This window comes from Phalacrocorax carbo, chromosome 11 (assembly GCF_963921805.1).
Source record: "Phalacrocorax carbo chromosome 11, bPhaCar2.1, whole genome shotgun sequence".
NCBI lineage: Eukaryota > Metazoa > Chordata > Aves > Suliformes > Phalacrocoracidae > Phalacrocorax > Phalacrocorax carbo.
In genome coordinates this window covers 12,409,282-12,429,914 of record NC_087523.1, presented here as the reverse complement: position 1 = coordinate 12,429,914, position 20,633 = coordinate 12,409,282, and the positions used below count along the sequence as shown (strand labels likewise).

The 20,633-nt window shown below is 47.7% G+C and overlaps 1 protein-coding gene across 1 annotated transcript in view; it reads left to right on the top strand.

The window, feature by feature from the left end:
• The window catches only part of LOC104049048 (gamma-aminobutyric acid receptor subunit gamma-4), a 44,202-nt gene that overhangs the window by 9,325 nt on the left and 14,244 nt on the right, over positions 1-20,633 (top strand). The window contains exons 4-6 of the mRNA XM_064463165.1: positions 17,961-18,181; positions 18,775-18,857; positions 20,303-20,440. Coding sequence (XP_064319235.1) covers positions 17,961-18,181; positions 18,775-18,857; positions 20,303-20,440 — 442 coding nt within the window. The remainder of the gene's footprint in view (positions 1-17,960; positions 18,182-18,774; positions 18,858-20,302; positions 20,441-20,633) is intronic.

The following is a 20,633-nucleotide window of genomic DNA, read 5'->3' as shown; positions in this document are numbered from 1 at the left end:
AGATACATTGGCTCATGTAGGCTGGAAGGTCTGCTGAAGGGGAAATGTCCCATTGATCTCTCTTAGGTGCATTGCGATGACAGTGTCTTATGTAAATATTTTTCTTTCACATAGGCAGGGCGTCTGATAAAAAACTAGTTCTACTTTTAAGAAATATAGCTGCATTACTGTGGCTATTACTTGGACCAACACGTTCTGTACATCTGAAGCTGAAGGCTACAGGATGGCCTGACAGGCTGGTGGAATAGAAGGCTCTGACTTAAGCGATGGAGTTTGAATACTGTTGTCCTGTGATCTTCTGCTCACCTCTCAAAGGGTTAACTACTCACTGATGCCTTCAGCCTGGTGATGCTCTGTCAGGGCTTGGAAGCTGGCCCTTCGTAGCTGCTGCTCAACATCCAAATGATAAATCATGTCAGGATACAAAACTGATTCCGGTCCTTAAAAATGAATAGGTGATTTGAAAATGCCCTGTGCTGGGTGTGAATTCTGCATCCCCCTCATCAATCACTTGTCAAAAATAACATTAACATTCAGGAGTCAGCAGACGGCGGGCATGTTTGGAGGGGGAAGAAATGGAAAGTGATTTCCTGGTATCTTTTGTAGACCACAATGGCAGTCTCATTTCCCAGTTAGGTAGTTGAGCAAATTTCACATTCTCTCCTCCCTGCAGAAAGGACCCTTTATGCTCTGCCAGCCAAAATATGGCAGTAATCAGTAATAAAGCAAGGAGGTGGTTGAATGGCATGAAGTGGGACAGGGCTTGGTTGAAAGAGGATGGGCTGAGAGGGAAAGGGGTGCAGAAAAGTGGGACCATCAGGTCCCATAGCTATTTGTTCCTGTTGCTGCATGGGCTGGGGTTTCCTCCCCATCCCCATGAACCTGTTCTCTTTGGGTGGGATTGGGGTGCTTGGCGCTTCTCAGGGTGGTGGGAAGCTGTGTTTACACCATCAGGGGAAGGATGTGTTTGGCCCCAAGCCCTTCCAGAGCCGCCTGCTGCCACTGGGTACCAGCCAGCAGCACCTCAAGCCAAATGAGTTATCACCCACAGTTTTCCAAGCTGTGTCATGGATCTGGATGCCCAGTTAGATTCCCATTAACACAGACAGTGTTTAGGTGTCCTTGGGTTATCACTAAGCTGAGCTTGGTGCAAAGACTTGCCTTGGTTCTCCAAGCATGTTTGCAGGAAGAAGTGCCAGGGAGGGCTGTGGCACCAGGGACTGATGAAGGAGACTTTGGGTTCAAATTTTTCGCTGCCTCGTTGTTTGTTGGAGAGATTTTCTTCTGGTTTTGTTTTGTGATTGCTTTATTGCTATAGATTATAGCTTTAACTGGTGCCAAGGGCACCTAGAGTTCTGGATCTCCTTCCTTTAGGGATGCTTAACTCTCAGGATATGATGCTGTAGAAATAAAGTGGTTGCCAGCTACTGGGACTGGGTGTCTTTCAGTCCTGAGGATGCCTGTGAAGTGTCCATGACAGCCAGCATGGGTGGGAGCAGAAAAAGTGCTTCTGTTCTGAGCTTGGGGATGGAGCAAATCCTGCCTAGAGCTTCTCAGATTCCTACCTGAGGTCAGGGCTGAACATCCTTTCCTTCCCTTCTTGCACAAAACCAAGTGTGCGGCTCCAGGAGTTGAACATAGAGAACATAGCCCAACACTGTGGTAACCTCCTAGCCAAAGTGAATGGAGACCTGCCACTCATCCAGGGACCTGCTTTGGGACCTACTTCAGGTGTCTGGGGTCAGAGACAGGGCTAGTTTAGATGCTGGAGACTCCACTTTCTGGTGTGCACAAGGAGATGCTCTTGCGTGCCAAATTCTGTAGCAAAACCTGATGACAGCTCTTTTGCCGGGATTGTGCACCACCTCAATCTCATTACTTAATGATAATAAAGATGGAAAGAGCAAAATCTGGCCTCTGTCATTCAGAAGGGGCCATATTCTGCTGCCTCTGAGGTGCCTGTGATTTCCAGAGGGCAGGGCTAAGTTCCTGCCTCCATTATTACAGCAAATTATATTCTTAGCTCTGCCTGTGAGCAGGGGACTGGAATCTGAAGAGGGTGATATGTCCAAATACACGTGTTGAATATTCACCCCTTCCCCCTTTTGGAAGGAGATGCTGCGCACTATTAAATTCATAATGCTGTGCTTGGCTGCATTAGTTACCATGCAACACGCTAACGAAATTGAGGATGAAGAACATATTTTCCCACGTCTAGAGTACTGCAGAAGAGATTTAATAGATTTGCATGTATGGTGCATTTTTGAAAACACTGTGAAAAGGGGGGGAGGGAGGGAAGAGGGAAATGTTTATTCGTTATCAGCTGATGAATAATTAATTTACAAACGTTGTCGTGTTAAATATAAATTAAATCCTCATTTGACACACTTTATAATTTAGAAGTATAAGCTCAGCATGAATGAAGAGAACTCCCCGCTGACTGCTTTCATGTAAATCCCGAGGAGCCGGGGGGGGGGGGGGGGGGGCGGGGGGGGGAGGTTCAGCTTTCAAAGTTACAGCTGACAAGGAGTAGCGGTGAGGGAGGGGCTGCTGTGACAAGCCAGCGTGGGGACCTGGGGCACTTTGTCTTTGCTCATGGGTGCTTTCTATACAGGGGTGGCTTGGCAGGGAGGCAGTGGCTGTCCACACAACCCTCTTCCCAGGATTGATTCCCTCCTTGCTCAGAGCTGCGGGTGGCTGAGCTGCTGAATCACGGCGCTCTGAGTAAAATCCCATCGATGCCACGTTATCAGAGTGTGCAGCAAGCTGGCAGCTGCTTGTGAATGGCTGAGCTATCCCAGCAGCAGGGGCAAAGATCCCCAAGAGAGGAGCTAGGCTCTACAAAAGCTGTTACGGGGTTAAGCCATGCTTACAGAGAGCCCTTAGGCAGTTTGAGGCATCTCCCCACCGAAGCAAAGCCGCATCCGCATCCGGAGAAAGAGTGGCTATGCGTGGTTGGAAGGCAGTTAGTGTGGGAGCCGCAGTGGGAAGTCTTGGGTTACAGCCCTGGTGTCCTGCTGCAAAGCTTGGGTTAATATCTTCATTTCTTCTTAACAGATGTGGAAAGCAAGACCGGTAATAATTGTCTGGCTCTGAGGAACACTTAAGTCTTGATTATACTTAGCTTTGGCTGCTTTGGCGTAAGTAGGAAGGAAATGAATTGAAAATGGCACACTTTTTAAGACGCTTAAACGTGTTGCTCTGGAGCACAAGATAAGCCTATAGGTACAGGAAATTTGTTACCTCCCCCCTCTTTCCCTGATAATAATAGACTCCAGCAGTTGCACAGCACTTCTCAATTGAAAGGACTTAAAAATTGTTTCACAGATCATCTGCCTAGGAGGTAATATCTCAGATGCACCCACTTCTAGGGTAGATTGCAATGTCTGAAGTATGGCACAATCTCTGCCAAGGACTACACGCTTTTCTAGGCCTGCTCGGTGCACAGCGAGAGTCAGGCATTAGCATAAATCTAGTGAAGTTGCACAGGACATGCATTCATGTAATGAGCTAGGTCGGGTTTTGGTCTGTGATAAAGATGCATATCAGAGATATTTAAAATGTTGGGAAATGGGTATTGCTCACTAAGGGCCCCGGTGTGTTTTCTCGCCATTAGTTTCCATGCCTGAGTGATGGCTCAGCACCGCTGGAGCTGGCAGTGCGTTTATAAAGTCTTCAGAAATACTCCTTTGCTTGGAGAGTGCTCGCATCTCTTGATTCCTTGATGTTCAGGATCGGTCACCTGAGCCCATTCCTGTGTGCCCAAGTGCTAGGGCAGTGACTGGTCTTCACATAGTTGCTTGTGTTCGCGTGGCGGTGAGGTCAGGTACATGGAGAAGGGCAGCGGCCATCCTGTAGCCATCGTTTGTCATTGCCTTAGAAGAAAAAAATCACGAGGCCACTGAGGAATAGCACCAATCACGTGTGACTTGAGGAACAAATCACGAACGGCAACAGAAGGTCTAATGAAATAGATGAGTTACTTCCATCCTGAACATGTCCCAAGAGCTTCCACAAGTTTCAGGGTCTGTTCCCAAACTGGAAAGGGGCTGATTTATTCACTATGAATAATTCAACCTGCTCCTTTTATTATCCAGAACATACACTAATCCCCTCTAGTTATTTTCTGTGTGACATCCATGTCGGTATTTTATTTATAGGCTGTTTATTGTGCAGAAAACACAAGGAGTCTGTTATCAGGGAAAATTAACAAAAAGCAGGGGTTTTGCCTCTAAAATTTGGAGCTAAATAAAATACGAAAATCTGGACAATGGCTTCCTGGGGGGAGAAATGTTCTTCTTCAGAGGCATTTCTGGAGAGCAAAGCCCTAAAGTTAATTAACATCTGTGCTCCCCAGTCCAACACTAAATGGGGAATGTAGCTTTACTCAGTCAGGTTTCTCAAACTGCAGCATCAGCCCTGGCACACAGATGCCCCACAGCTTAGATGGCTTCTTGCCCTCAGGCAACATGGGATAAATCAACATTCATAATTAAGTAAGCAGCTCTTGTAAATTCCTTCACGAATCCAATTTCCGTCCTTCTGCTGGCAGGAGTGGCTCAATCCCACATTCATCTCATGCCAGCCTTTGGAGGAAACTTACGTTTCCTCAGCCAGGCTGAATGCAAAGGGGTTTTTTGCCCTGAACCCTTGCAGGCAGTCAGGAGGATGCTTACTTTAGGAGCTTTTTGAGTAGCTGGTGTGCTCGCCATGCCCAATCTAAGAGCATTGTAACTTGTAATTCCTCACTCTTACTCAGAGAAAACCTTTCTAATCCAGCTCGTGACGACAGCAGCTGCTCCTGGTCTCCCTTTCGAAAGTTTTCTGCTAGCAACTGGATTTCTGCTTGTTAATAAACCATGACGACAGTTTTCCAGTGACCAGGAGACTCTCCTTACTGGGGCCTGGACCAGGCTGGAGGGATGTCCCTTGCCCTGGCAACTAGCAGCGCTCTCTCGGTTTGGTAGGAGCTTTCCCCTCTGGCAGGGCATTAAAAGAGGCTTTGCCATGATGCGCGGGCAAGGACATGGCTGCAGCCGCTGGGCCGTAGGAATGCAACCTCGCCCATCACACACTGGTAGGGATGCGCCTGGGAGGTGTGGGCTCAGGCTCAGAGCTGCTGCGTGCAGCTGCATCTTGTGAAGAAAAGCGTGGATGCGGCTGCCTCCATCACAAGTGCTTTAGCTAATGGATTTGCTCTGCGGTTCCCCAACGGCCCTACTTCTCCACATGAGATGTGTGTGCATGGACAGGCCAGGAAACGTGCCTTTGATTTGGGTGCTGATCTGTGCTCTGGTCCTCATTAAATTGATTCTTCCAAGTCAAAGGGAAAGCACTATTGGGTCAATTTGAAAGAAATAGGCTCTGAGCTGTACCAATAGCTGTCACTTGATGGGCTGAATTATTTTTAAGGCAGAGTTGATTTATCTGAACTGAAAGCTTTAGTTCTCTCCACAGGAGGGGTCTTGAAATTTCAGGTGTGTGAGAGTCAAGTTGAAGAGCTGGTCAGAGGCCAGGGTTTCTGGTCTAGGGCGAACCACCAGCATCATAGGGGAGGGGGTCTCACTCTCCCCTCCCACTTGGGACAAACAGCCAAAACTCTTAAGCATTTCTGAGGGAAAACGGGTTTAGGGACGTTCAAAATATTTATGTTTAGTATCATCAGACTGTTTTGATTTGCTTTTTAGATGGTGATAAGTTCTGTCCTATAAGTAAAGCATGAAAATGAGTATTTGAAAATAAAAGTCAGAATGAAATTAATCAAATAGATATGGGTAAAGCAAAATATTTTTTTTCTTCAGTAAGCAAACAAGTTTCTGAATGAAATGATGAGGTTTAGGTAGCTCATTTTAGAATTTGACAATCTTAATTTATTTTCAACAAAACTTCAATTTTTTCAGTAGAAGTCAGTTCTATTTATTTCCTGCATCCCCAGATGAAGCAGACCTACCATCTCCCCATAAAGGCTGATGTGAAATCTGCTTTCTATAAATGTGTTACGAAATGGAGACCATTTCTCAGAATTCAGTGGCTGTGGGTGACCAGAGGCAATATACTTCAAGGACCTCTTTGTGCCTCAATGTTAAAGGCTGAATATTCAGACTATTACCTCCTATCTCTGTGCACAGGAAGGGTTTAATTGCCCATGATACAAACTGCAAGCAAGCAACAGTGGAATGGTGATACTGCCAGCCTGAGCCTCCCCATGGCACAGGGGCTGGCCAGGCTGAGGCAGTGCTTCTCCTCCCTGCAACCCCTTGCATCTCCTCTGTGCCTCCAGGTGCTTCCTTAGTGCCTCTGTGTCTTCAGCTTGGTGTCTTTTGTGCTGGTAGGAGATATGTGTTAGGGTCAGCAAGTGGGTGGGCAGGTAGGTCTTCACAGGCATAGACAGAGCCACTATGCCTCACACTGGCTGGCAGCAGTCCATGGTTCCCTGCTGAGGGTTTGCTGACTCTGCAGGTGTTTCACACCAGCGCTGCTGAGACTGGACCCACCAATTCCCAATGCAACAACTTCTCAAAGCCTCAGGGAAATCATAATGGCTGCATGGGGCACTGTGGGTGGGGAATTAGTCTGGTATGGGGTCTTGGGCTTGCTGTGTGCTGGGCTTAGTGTGTGCTGGTAGCTGGGGACCCTGGTATAAGCCTTGCTTTGTCCATCTTTGTGTCCAGAGGTATTTGCTGTGAGGATTTCTGTGGTTGTTCTCTGACCTCCAGTTAGCTGGGGTTGCCTCTAACCATCTGATCAGCTTTGCTTAACAGGAGAATTGCAGGTGGTGATAATGGCTCACCCACAGGCAGATGCACGAGGGATGTGTGAACCAAAACACTTCGGAGTGTGGGTGGGGGAACACCTTGTCTCCATGGGAAACAGGGAAGGTCAAAGCAGGAACTTTACAAATGTTGTAAGCCTTGTTTCTGACACTTCCCCCCAGTCTACTTTTCTTTCCCCCCAGCTTTTCCAGTGTACCTGTTACACCTCCCCACCAGACCTGTCCTCCTTGGTCTGTCATTCTCCACAGACACCGAATGCCACCTTAGTACTGTACTGAAGATAAGGAGGGGAAGCAGAGCAGTGGGGTAGAGAAGTGGGAGAAATCTGTGGGAGTTGGGTTGGTTGTTCCTACAGCCACAGGGAGATAGGAGGGTGAAGTTAAGATGATAACTGGCTGATTGTCTCTTCATTTGCTCCTTTAAAAGAAAAGTTGAAGGCAGAGAGAACTGTAAAATTGAAGAAAACCATTCCTTTCATGACCTAGCAGTGGTGGACTGACAGACCTGCCCAGAGCTTGCAGCCTTAGCTTGTCACATGAATCTGCACCTTGTGAAAAGGCACGATGGACCCTAGTTTCCCCTGACACAACAAGCAGCCACAGTGGTGACATGGCTTGGAGCAGTGTGCCAGGCAGATTTGCAGAGTAAATCTCTCCAGGAGGCTTGGGGAGGAAGGGTCCCTGCAAAGAAAGTAGGAGATGGAAGGCACTGCAAGGGAGGAGTGATCCATTGTGTAAAGCCAAGCTCTGTTCCTGCCGATCATGGCTGCTGTTTGAATGTGAGCTCTGCATGTAGCTTCCTGGGGGGCTGGCGGCAAGCTTCAGTCCAGTTCTGCAGCAGGGAGGTCAGGGGCTGCTCAGATCACGGAATCACAGAGTGGTAGGGGCTGGAAGGGACCTCTGGAGATCATCTCGTCCAACCTGCCTGCTTGAGCAGGTACACCTACAGCAGGGAGCACAGGACCACACTGAAGCAGGTTTTGAATGTCTCCAGGGAAGGAGACTCCACAACCCCTCTGGGCAGCCTGTGCCACTGCTCTGGCACCCTCACAGGAAAGGAGTTTTTTCTCGTATTTAAGTGGATGCTGGTCCTCTCTCACTGGATCAGCACGAAGGGAGATGAAAACAGCAGTGTTGTTGCTATCACAAAAAGCCAAAGACCCAAATGCTGGGATTTGGTAAGGAGCAGCAGAGAATAGGCTGTTCACCTCCCAGGAACTTTAGACTAAGCTCAAGAGCCAAAATTGTTTGGTTTCTTTGTGTGTATGACTCTGGGATATACAAGCTCTGCCAGTGCATTCCTTACAGATTTGTGTAGAAAACCTGAGCCTTCATCTTTTTCACTACTCCCCAAAGATGTCCTAAAGCCATCTAGGGGAGCTGGGGAAGGTAGAGGGGTTGAGGTTTAAAGGAGGCATATGCAGTAATCTGGGTCTCTACAAAACAGATGACAGCTGGAAAAAGGACTGGGAATACTGGCCCACAGTTTGAGGAGAGTCTTTTGCAGCTGCCAGCTGCCATGAGAAGAGAGCAGCAGAGCTCTGCAGGTCCTGCTTGCCTGGTGGCTGGTGTCCTGGCTTCCAAATGACTGCCACAGTTGACCTGAAGTGCGGATATATGCCTGGAAAGGAGAATCAGTTGACTTGGTGTCCCTTCTTGTAACTGCAGTCCAACTTGCTTACCCTTCGAATACCCAACAGCGGAGACAGAAAGATTTTGTTCTTCCTGTGTAGTCTGATTCATTTCTTCCAGCTGTTTTCCTCAGCCTGGTGCTCCCTTGAAATCTCAATAGGGCTGGGCTGTGATTTTGTGGTGGCTTGAAAAGAAGAACTGTGAAAGGAAAAACAAAATGAAGCAGGGAGAAAGTGTTAAATCAAGGAACTGGCAGGGCAGGAAGAGAAAGCTGGTAAGCGCAACAAGGGGGCATGAGAGACAACATGAAACAGGTTTCCTTGAAAGAGTCACTGGAGCAGAGTACGCTGTCCCCACCTCCTCCTTCATCTGGGGCCAGGAGAGAACAGCATCAGGAGCGAGGATTTCTGCAGAGGGCACAAAACCCCCTGCTTTTGAGAAAGTTCTGCTTTCACAGATTTTTTGACTGTGCTTTTTTCCTTGAGGATGAGGACTAGAAAGGGATTTATACAGGCAAACAGTGACTTTCCTCCTGGCCAGCACAGGCCTTTCCATACAGTGGCTGGTATCGCAGGGCTACGGGTGCCCTGTGCTTTCTCAGACCCATTTTGGTGGGAGGAGGACAGAGTAGCATTAGAGTTTGGGAGGTAGGCCTCTCTTAGGTGCCACCCCAGTTCTTGGAGAGCTGAACCGTACTGCCCACCCAGGACCACCTTCCTCGTGATGCTTTGTGCTGTGTCATGACTCCTCATGTGAGGCAGCCCATTAGCCCACTGCAGCCTGGGACTCATCTCCCAGACACAGCGCAGCTCCCATGGCTGGTATGAGCACCACTTCTTCAGCACCAGTTCTGGGGTCTGCTGGCTTCTCCACCCTGTCAATGTGCTGCCCATGAAGATGGTTTGATAGAGCTCAGTGCTTATTGGAAGTGAGTGGTTCTCATGGAGGAGGGCATATTTAGAAGGCTGTAGTGATTTTCCTGCTCTTTATACTCTGTCCCTAAGCTCCTGTGACTGGCCAGTGTAGGAGGCTGTTAGGACAGAGGGACACTGCCTGGGATTGTTGGGCCATTCTTATCCCCTCTGGTTTTGCATGCTGCTGTGCCGTGCAATTCCTGCACTGCAAGGATGCTTCTGGCTCTGATCCACACAGGAAACAGAGCTCCTGTGGCTCCCTGCCTCTGCCACCTTTTCCTTCCTGTCTTGACCCCAAAGCACAGCTTCTGTAGCAATTTCTTCATCACTAAGACTGTAGTGGGAGAGACTTTGTCTGTACTTTTTACAAGACAATTGGCATCCAGCTGCGATCACTAAACATCTTTCAGTCCATAGAGAGGCAGTTCCTGCCCTGGAGAGCGTAGGGCCTTGCAAGACAATGCAAAGTCCCATGAGAAGGTGGGAAGGGGATGGGAACTTACGTGATGCTTGAATAGGGCCATTACAATTGAAGCTGTTTCTGTTTGAAGAAGGGTACGGGCAGGGTGGTAATGCCTTTCTTGCTGTGGTAGAGTGGTGAACTACAGACCAAAGAGAGTGTGGAGAGGAGGAGGAGGAAAGAAGACTAGAGCAGGGAGCAAAGGAAAAGGGAAAACCCAAGAAAGCCTGGAAAGATGAAAAAACAGCAAAGGGAATTTGGCAGCACATGTGGACTGCTCAGTCCCTGATCAGATGGGGAAAGATGCTGAGACCTTTATAAAGGTCTACAGACTACTGGGGACTACCTCTCCAAAACCCTCAGTCCCATCAAAGAGGAACTGGATGTAAATGAGCATCAGATCCTAAATCTCAGAGGCAGCATTGACTTTGCCACCCCCTAGTCCATCTGGTGAGTCAGCAGCAGCACTAGGCTGTACTGGGGTCTGGCAAAGCCAGCAGTGATGCCAGTGGTGGTCATTTCTGTATGAGCTACCGGACTGGAGGCAGGGAGACAGGCCCAGCTGGGGACCCCTAAGCCTAGGAGGATGCTTGTTCTAACACTTCAAAACCACACAGCCACATGCCTCTGACAGTTGAAGACACTCATGTCATTTAATGCTTGGAGGACTTTCCTACCTTCCTTCACTCCACTTGAGGGCCATTTCCCTGCTGCCACAACAGGATACAGCTCTTGTTTCTGCCTCTCCATCCTAGGGAGGAGGCAGTGAGGCCACAGTGTCGAGCTCCTGAACTGAGCAGGAGCCTGCAGGCAGCAGCACAGGACAGTGTGTTTTGTAAGGACAGAGAGATGGGGCAAGGAACTGGAGGAACAGATCATGTTCCCAGGCAATGATAGACTTGCAGATGTCTCTGTGGGGACAAGCTGACCATCCCAGACAGCCCTCCCCAGGAGTGTTTAGGACTGTACATCTTGGAGGATTTGTGGGACCTCCTACCTTCCTTTGCCTGGTACAGGGAGGCTGCAGCAGCTGCTCTCCCAGCCCTGGGCAGTATTAGACTGCCCATCCCAGTGTTTCATTTTAATTGCAGTGGGCGGCATGGGAATGGGAAGTGCAATTAAAGAAATTCCAGCTTCTCATCTGAATCTTGCCAAGCTGTCTTGGAGGAGCAGTCTTGAGGAGTTAACTGTATGCAGTGAGAAGGTTTGTCTTCTAGCCCTTTCAAAGGAAATTTCTTTTTGTCTCATCAGACACCCCATGAGCTTAAAGGACAAATAAACAAGAGCACCTGCCTGAAGTGCTAAGTATTGTCTTCCAGTTACCCTATGTGCTTCTGTCCTCACCTTTTCCCTTCCCCCACCTGCTTTCTTCTTCCGGCACAAAGTTGCTTCAAGCCCAACATGGTGGGGAGCATTTAAGCATTAAGTAGTAAGGTCTGACATGCAAACAAGATTTTAGCTTTGCTCTGTAAGTAGCCCAGGCATTTTCCAGAGATCATGGTAACTGGGCTGCATCCTTGTTTGCATCAGAAGGTGCTTGCGTATGACTTTCCACCCAGGCCACATCCTGTCCCAAGAGTGGTGAAAAAAACAAACTAAAAGGAGACAGCTCCTTCCCTGTGGTGCTTTGCATAACACTTCATTGAAATCTTCAGTATCTTCCCCTTTAATTAATTCTGCTTCATCTGCATTTAGCATCCTGTGTCCGTGCCTCTGCCTTTTCAGTAATGTTAGGGACAGTGCAGACAGACTGTGCTTCTATAAACCAGAGTCTGGCTGATATCATGTCTTAACTAAAGGATTTTCCTTGATCCTTTGGGTAATGAGTTTTAATCAGATGCTAAAAGACACGTCTAGGTCACATGACCCTGGGGCTCACAGTGAGAGACTCCATGTGCCAGGCTACATCCCCATGAAAAGATAACAGGGACCACTGCAATCAGCAGCCATCTTGGGGTTGCATATGAGCAGATAACATGACTGAAGCATAGGAAGTGGTGTACAAGGGAACAGCTCAGAAGAAATGGTTTGAGGGGAAGAGGAAACAGCCTGGTGTGGTTGGCTGTCGTGAGTATATATTTTAGGTGTCCTTGCTTGCACGTGCATGGAAGCAGGGATGAGCAGAGGTGTGTGGGAACAAGCAGGTAGAGATCTCAGAAGCCAGCATTTGGTTTTGAAAGCCCTGTCCAGTTCCCATCTGCAGAGATTCCAAGGGTGAGCAAGCCATGACTGGGGAGTTTGTAATCGACAGAGCAGCATGTCTTGTTTGAAGGCTCCTGGCATGAGCACAGCACATGGTGGTGGTTTATAACAGTGAGTTTGTATTCTAAAAAGAATGCTGTCTCAACTGAGATTCTCTGGGCAGAGGTGAAAGACATTCAGACAAGGACAGTGCTGCTGGTGTTGCTGCGGCAGTGAAACAGATGGGAAGTTCAGTGTGTCACCTTGAAAATGCAGATCATCAGAGCTCTGCTCCTTTTGTCCTTGTGACCTCCTCTAGTCACTCCAGCATCATGTCCAGAAAGCTCTCTGGGGTCTGATTTGGAGAGAGGAGGACCTTGGAAATATAATGAAAATTATATTCTCATTCTTCTGTTCTTTGTGCTGGGGAGACAAAACTCACCCAGAGCAGAGACACAGAGGCATCCACAAGCGAGGAGTCACACTACTAATGGGAGAACTGAGAGAAGCCTGATACTGCTCAACCGCTCACTGAAGTGGTCAGTGTCAGGCATTAACACATGCTGTTAGTGCATGTCCTCTCTGCTCGCAGCCTTTGGAGAGTGCTTGCACATGTCATGCTAGAAGCACATTCCTGCCCACAGGCTGTGGGGACAAGAAGTTGTGCATCAGATTTGAACATTATTCTAAAGTAAGGTTATTTTATTTAATTATCCAAGTGTGGAGAGTGTCTGCAGACTTCTTGCTGTTACTGAGTGTGTTCCCTGGGACTTGCAGTTGGATGCTGGGAGCAGCCCAGGGTTTGTCAGAGATATTTGCAGACTGGGAGGGATGCGTAGGCTGTCGTGGAGAGGAAAATGTTCGCCTGTGCAGGGCTGTGGGGGTGTGGAGTTGCTGAACGCAGTTCTGTCTGAAGGGGGGATGCTTGGGCTGACCCCTGTTTTGCAGAAGAGGGAGACTGGAGGACAGGCTTCCTGGCTCACCTTGAGCTCACAGAGTGACCTACCAGCCCTTGAAAGAAATACACCCTATTCCTGGGTCTCCTCCAATAACTCCTGAGACTTTCCTGAATTGCAGCACCCCAGAGAGTTTGCCTGTAATATTTGCTTTGCTTAGCTCTGTGATGGATGGCATGGACCCACCGGGTTCACATCAGCCCACCTGAAATGCTGGCCACGTTTCCCAGGAAAGCAGCCTGCTTTATTGTACCACAGCAAGGGATTTGCTTGGAGGTGCAGAGGGAAGGGGTCTCTATGAGTAAAGGCAAATATCAGAACAATAAAAGCTAGAATGAGACAGGCTAGGATATTAATCTCTTATTTAAGATTTTTCCAAGCTCTCTCTCCAGCAGAGAAAAATGGAGGATCCTGTTTTGAGGTCTCTGTCTCCTCTATTTGGAGGTTTTCTTGTTGCTGTTGAATACAAGTGAAGTTGCAAAAACCACCCTTAAATCCTTAATTTTATCCTAATTTAGGAAGACATCTAAGACATCTTCATCTCATGGGTTTGATGCTCTCTTTGGCATTTGTCAGAAAGCTAAGCTTTTAAAGAACATTGAGAAAGAAAGAAGCTCGTAGATGGATCTAGAGGAACCATGGGTACCAACTCCTCTGTATCCCACTAACTGCACCCTTGAGAGGGGTCAGCTGAACTGCACACACAAACTCGCTTTGAGCCATTTGAAAAGGATCATCTGGCAGTGCACAGCTGTGTTTATTTGGTGTATAAGCTAACCTGAAAATACACACTCTCGTTTCAAGTTGTGTCATGCTAACCCTGTGCGTTTAAGCTGTTAGACTGAAATTGGGTGGCCCTAATTCATATTTGCCCTGAACCCAGGGTGGAGCTTAGTCTAGAGTAGAGTTTCTGGGGCCAAATCCAACTGGAAATATGGACTGATTCCCCATGTGTGTGCACATGTGCACAGAGGTGAGGGAGGAGGCACAGGGAGGAGCTAACCTGGGCCAGGGTGGATGTCCTTGCTGTATCAGGAGATCAGGATGGGGAGCAGGGAGGTGCTCCAGGGCCATGAAAACTAGGGCAGACTGGCTGGGGATGGGATGACCCAAGGAACAAGGCTTAGGGTAACACAGAGAGCAGCCAGCTCCCAACTCTCTTGTCATAGGGACAGGCTGGATTCTGAACCTGTTTATTTTCTTTTGGATTGAAAAATTTGGGATTGGAAATTCCATAGCTTTTCACTTAAACTGTGTTTTTAAAAATTAAAGGGTTTGAGAGTGCAGCAAAATCTTTTTGTTGCTGTTTTATTTTTTCTTCCAAGATGAAATATTCTTGTCAACTCCACATCCCCTTATTTCCTACAGAATCTCTTTTACAGGACAGGTTTTTTTCCATTAAACCTTTTCAGACGTTACCATTTTCTGGAACTGGGTTTGCACCAGCATCTCCGCTGCCCTCATGAGAAAAATGAGGACTGATCAGCAATGTGCAGCAGTGCCAGGTGACCGCAGTAACCAAGGGCCAGCAGGGACAGGCCGAAAGGCTGAGTTGAATACCAGCCCACACATCTAGCAGCAGCAGTGCTGCAGGGCACTCCTCAGCATCAGATAAACTCACGTGATAGTATTTAGGGTAGGCAGTCTTCAGCGTTCGCCTTACGGCTGGTTTGATTTATTATTTTACAACTGAAGTATTTGATGTAATACTGCATGCATGCCAACATGTGTGTGCTACCCGACAGGTGATCCAAATGGCGCGACCTAACTCTTAGAGCCATTCTTCATATTCCACTAGCTCCTTCTGTTGAAAACACTAAAAAAGCCCATGCTTTTACAGAGAAGTTAACAACCTCCATGTGTTGCATAGCAGATGGTACAGTAATGTTGGAGGCGTATTTTACAATAACCTTTTTCCACATGGGGAAAATGAGGTGTTGAGAAGTCTTTTTCTGATGCTTGAGAATGAATCAGGGGCAGAGAGAAACTACAGGGGTGCAGGAGTTCAAGAAACAGCACTGCCCTAAGTTTTAGGAGCTGAGCTCATCCTCCGAAACTTCAGCTATTCAGGCTTGATCACCCTGGACCCTTCTACGGTCAGTAAGAGCGTGAGGCATTTCCAGAAGACAACTTGGACTGCTTCATATTGGGATCTCCCTCCAGAAGTGCCTACCACTCTCCAATGACTGCAGGGAATCCATGGTCAAACACCTCCTATTTTAATTACCTTGGTCAGATGCCTGCAGCTAAGTGGGACCTGACTAATGCTCAGAGAAAGGTCTGAGCACTATCCCACAGCTGATCAGTGCAGCGCTGCAGTCGTGCAGGGTTCCTCAGCATCAATTCAAACCGTACCTGATGGGAACAGGTGCTAAAGTCTTCAGGAATTGTTGTGGTTTAACCCTAGTCAGCAACTAAGCACCACACGGCCACTTGCTCACTCCCCCGCAATGGGATGGGGGAGAAAATCAGAAGGGTAAAAGTGCTCCCAAAGGCCGGATCATTTTTGTATAAGTCTTGCCTCAGATAATTCTGAATGAAAATACATTTGTAAATGCCAACATTTCCCAATGGGTTCCCAACCTAGAGGCAAGGGAGCCAGCTCAGCTAGTAGTTCTTCCTCATGAATAGCTGTGCTTATAATAGCCACTGAAATTAGATCAAACCGCAGGACAGTGACAATAACAGCTTAGAATTTTCAGAAGAGCTGAATGACTTGTGCCACTACACCTTTTGCAAAGGCTGGCTATGAATGGCACAAGGGCAGCTCTTTAATGCTGATCCCTTCTGGAAATCTGGGATTGACAACAAATACTAAACCCCTGGGGTAGTTGACCCTCCACTCTCCTGAAACGTTAGCATTGGTTATCCCAGACCTAAATGCTGAACTTTACAGCAGGACATCTGGCCTGAGCTGCCAGCCCAGAAGTGAGATCTCACAAATGACTCCAGATAGGAGTTAGAAACTGATCATGGCATCTAACATGGATTTATCGTTGCATTTTTGGTTGCTTTCTCCTGCACCACAGATATTGCTGAGGAGGAACAATGTAAGCTCATAATGGCTCTAGCAGGGTTTGCAGGGGTGGGGAGAATATGTCAAATATGTTATTTTGGGCCCAACAGCTGGCAAGGAAAAGAAAATGACCCCAAGCAGAATAAAGTCAGCCCTCCCCGTACATGTAATTTTCTTGGTCTGCCATTAACCCATCTTGTCCCTGCTGTGCTAATGTTTCTTTGCCCACCTTTGGGCTCTATTTCACTGCTTCACAACCTGATCCATGCCTTCATTACCACATACCCTATGTCCAAGCAGCACCCAGTGCAAACTAGAGCATTCAGATGCTGCAGTGGGCCCTCCCCACCTCCTGGTTTCAGGCAGTGGCCATGCTTGTGCACTTGGATTTGAGGCCTGTTGCTATCCTAGCTCTGTGTCTCCTCATGTCGGTTTTGAATGAACTGTAGAGGCAACGTCATCACTTAGAACATGCTGCATCAGTTGTCATTTAGAGGTATGTTAGGACCTCATCCCCAACACCTTTGCTTATCCCTGTGTCTAACCAGGGTGAAGGATCATTCCAGAGAGTGACTCGACCGCCTGATGGCAAATGCTCTTTTCTCATCATCTCATTCCTATGCAAGGGACGTTTTCAATACCAATCACTCATCACCGGTTGGCTGACAGTGGAGCAAGGGCGAGGAAAATGAAGCGGCGAGTTGTGCGCTGCCCTGCTTTGCCTCCCCAGGCAGGACATGCTGTCCAAGGGAGTGCGCTAAGACTGCTGCATCTATTTTAATGGCATGGTTTGAGGAAGTCAGCTCTGATCCAGCAGTGAGGGCAGCGGAGGGAGGATGTGCTGCAGTCATAAAAATTCCACTGAGATAAATCAATAGATGGAGGAGGAGAATGGGAGGGATTTATGGCAAAGTCAGACATTGTTCACCTCGGCCCACAGGAGAGGGAGATGATGCCTCTGTGGTCATGGGGTTTTAACAGGAGTGAAAGGGAGTGAAGTCCAAGTCAGAGAGGAGATGTCAGGAGCTTTTAGTGTGGGCTAGTGGAACTGGATTTGGTGGTCTGGTTCAGACAGCCACTGAGTGTCAGACATGCTCCTGCATGGTGCTAATTAGCACCTTCTCAGGCAGGCTAAAAAAGAGGTTAAGGAACAAATTGGCTTGCAGCAACAAGCAGCAGAACAGTGGGCTAATGATGTGGACTACTGCCAGTCCAATCCAGACAGGTGCTGCCTCCCAGAAATGTTAATTATGGGTGAGCTAGGACAACTTGTCTCTCACCAAAACCAAAGGTGGAAACTCTGTTTTCTGTCTGCAAAGGACTCAAGATTTTGATTTGGCTGCACCAAGAGCTGGGTCCATAGCAGCCCCTGCCCCAGCTTCCTTTTCTAATGGTCAGCAAGGGGTATCTGTCCAGTAACCCTAGTGCCCTGTTTTTTATATAAACCATTTACAGTATAACCTGCAGCAAGAGATGGCTTCTCAATAAGCTTACACAAAACACTACTATTGCTATATGTACAAATTAGGCATATGGAACACTGCTGGGCTGTATCTAAGAAATAACAGAAAGAGCTGTCTGCTTACTTTCTCTGGTAAGCTGGTGAGCAGCTTTCCTTGCCTGTGTTTGAAAGGGGTAGCTGAGCTTAGGACTGGATTCAGCCAATGTCCACATTGCCCCTTCACACCTGTGCTTAAAAGGAATGTTTGGCTTGAGTTGTCCATCAAGAGGAAGCTCAAGCCCTTGTTCATATGGTCTTGGCTTTCCAGGCATGGGTCAGGCCAGACATGCTACAGCTCAGACCACCAGTCAACACACAGTCTTTGGCTCTTCCTAAGTGTGCCATGGATGCCTTGACCCTGAGCTAAAGATGAGCCTGGAAAGGTATCAGTGGTCACCAACACCTGCTCCCAGACTTAAAAAACATGTTATGGCTGTGACTCCAAAACAGTGGCCTGCAGACCTGAGCATAGGCTCTGCTTTGCCTGAATCCCTCTCAGAAAGACATATTCTTCCTTCTCTTTCACAGGAATACACCATTGATATCTTCTTTGCTCAGACGTGGTATGACCGGCGTCTTCGTTTCAACAGCACCTTGAAGGCCCTCACACTGAACACCAACATGGTGAGCCGCATCTGGATCCCAGATACCTTTTTTAGGAACTCCAAGCGGGCCGATTCCCACTGGATAACCACTCCTAATCAGCTCCTCCGCATTTGGAATGACGGAAAAGTGCTCTACACACTCAGGTACATCCAGCAGGTGCTGTAGCTAGCTGCTGAGGTGAGGGAACAAGGAGCTGGTCAAAGTAGAGGAGGTTTCCAGGTGCCCTGGGACAGAGCAATGGAGATGTCTCCCAGCATTGATGGGAGTACACATGCAGTATTTGTTGCAGAAATGGCTTCCTCTTCCCAGGATAAAAGCTTCCAAAAAAATCAAACTGTTTTTCCATATCATATGTAGAAAAAAGTCAAAACTACAAGCGGCCTTCTAAACCAAAATCCTTTAAAAGTGTATGTTGGTCAGTCATTCCTTTAATAAACATTTGGCTTTTGTTACCATAAATTTTCACTCCCATAGATGAATCTAAAAAGCTCAATTTAAAAAAAAGGCTTTTTGAATGTAAAAATTAGATTTTTTTTTTCTCACTTTGAAAATATGCAAACATATGTTTTGTTTTGCTGCTGTTTTGAAATGTTCCTGCAAACAGACTGATCTTCAACAAATTAGTGTTTCTCTCGCAAGTGTTTCGCAAGAATCCCTCTGTCACATTGCGGTGTTGGAATCTAACCACCTTCATCAACACAAAATCTCAGCCTCCCTCTCTCTCTCCTTCTTCCAGGCTGACAATTGAGGCTGAATGTCTGCTCCAGCTGCAGAATTTCCCAATGGATACTCACTCCTGCCCTTTGGTTTTTTCCAGTTGTGAGTATATGTATTTTTTGAATATTTTTAGAAGGCCAGTACAGAAATCACAGTAGAATAAAACTCTTCTGGGGTAGACCATCCTCCCTTTTAGCTACATTTTTTACCTAATGTCTATGACTCTTCCTGGGCCATTGCCTGTCATGCTCTGAAGCATCCTCCCACTCCTGGGCTAGCAGAGGTCTTCAGGGACAGATTCTTCAGGGACCTCACCTTTGAGTTTCTCCTTTATTTGGATGGATGGTTGGAGGTGATTATTTCACTGACCTTTTGGTCACTCTGACCTGCTAGACAGAATATATCTCTTCAGCTGGCAGGCAAATGGCACCTGTCCTGCCTTGCATTTTCCCCCTTCTCCAACTTCTTGAGGGGACAGCTTGGCTTTCCAGACCTTAGCCCAGAGAGAGGCCCACTTTCTGCAACCAAGGCCATTGAGAAGGAGGAGTATTCAGACCTCACCTCTCAGTCCCCACTTGTCCATTCTCATCAGCAGACAGGGCTGCTGATGTTGGCATACCTCCACTGAAAATTTTGCAGCGAGGCTTTCTGCATCAAGAGCTTCCTGTCCTCATGCGTTGGTTGGAAATCTGATTTAGTCATCTTAGCTCGGGTTTGCCTCTTCTGCTTCCCTGCCACTGAAAAGATGCAGCTCACATGGCTCTGAGGTGCTTCAGAAGGAGGTAGCATGCTGAGGAGATACCATCCCCTCATCTGCTACCATCCCTCATTCTTTGCTAATTAACAGTACGTGCCCTGCATGCTTGATAATTAGAAACACACTTTTAGTTAGCTGCCAAGCTCTTGTTCCTTCCCTCTTCTGAGGAACCCTCTTGTAGGTGTTGAGGTCCCTGCTTCACAGTAGGCTTGTTTGGCAATAAAGCCAGAGCCAGGAGAAGCCGTGCTCCAGCCTGCAGGAGCCAAGTCTCTCTCTCCATGGAGAATGCACCACTTCTTTTCCATACATAAATCACCTCCCAGGGTGAGAAGTACAAAGATAGTCAGAGCAGCCACAGACATGATACCTTCCATGTTAGCAGCTTTGTATTCCTGGTGTACTCATGCCTTAGATGGGAAGGAAGTCATGACAAGTGGTGACGGCCCCATGCTGGCCCAGGGAGCTAAAATCCTTAAAGATTTCCAGCTGGGTGAGTTCCCTTGCAACAACCCAAGTCTCATTCCCACCAGTGCAATCCTTAGAAAGGCTCCGTTTCTAGCATTGCTTTTCCCATTTGAAGCAGCCCACAAGGGGAGATGCTGTCCCTAATCCCATTGCATGTGGGGATGCCTAAGGAAATCTGAACAGAAGGCATCAGAAATACCTGCCTGAAAGCTTCATGTATACAGAACAGCTAGAGTGAGATGCCAGTGCTTTTGTAGTCAGGATGGTGAATGAGGAAGAGGCACATGAGGTACTCTTTTATTGATGTCCTTGCCTCTTTTCCCAGATGGTTACCCACGTGAGGAGATTGTCTATCGCTGGAGGCGCTACTCCATTGAGGTCTCCGACCAGCGCACCTGGAGGCTCTACCAGTTTGACTTCACAGGGCTCAGGAACACCTCAGAAGTTCTCAGGACAGGGGCAGGTGAGGAAAAGGGAGACAGCCCACAGAAATGCCAGTGCGTTGGAGACCTTGTGTGAGGCAAAGGAGTCATCAGACTGCTCCACAATGGTGGGGAAGGAAAGTCACAACAGCACAGTTAGAGAAACATAAGAATGAAGGGGTGGACCTTTGCTAACGGGACCAGAAGTGATGGAGATGAAGGGTGAGGGGAAGA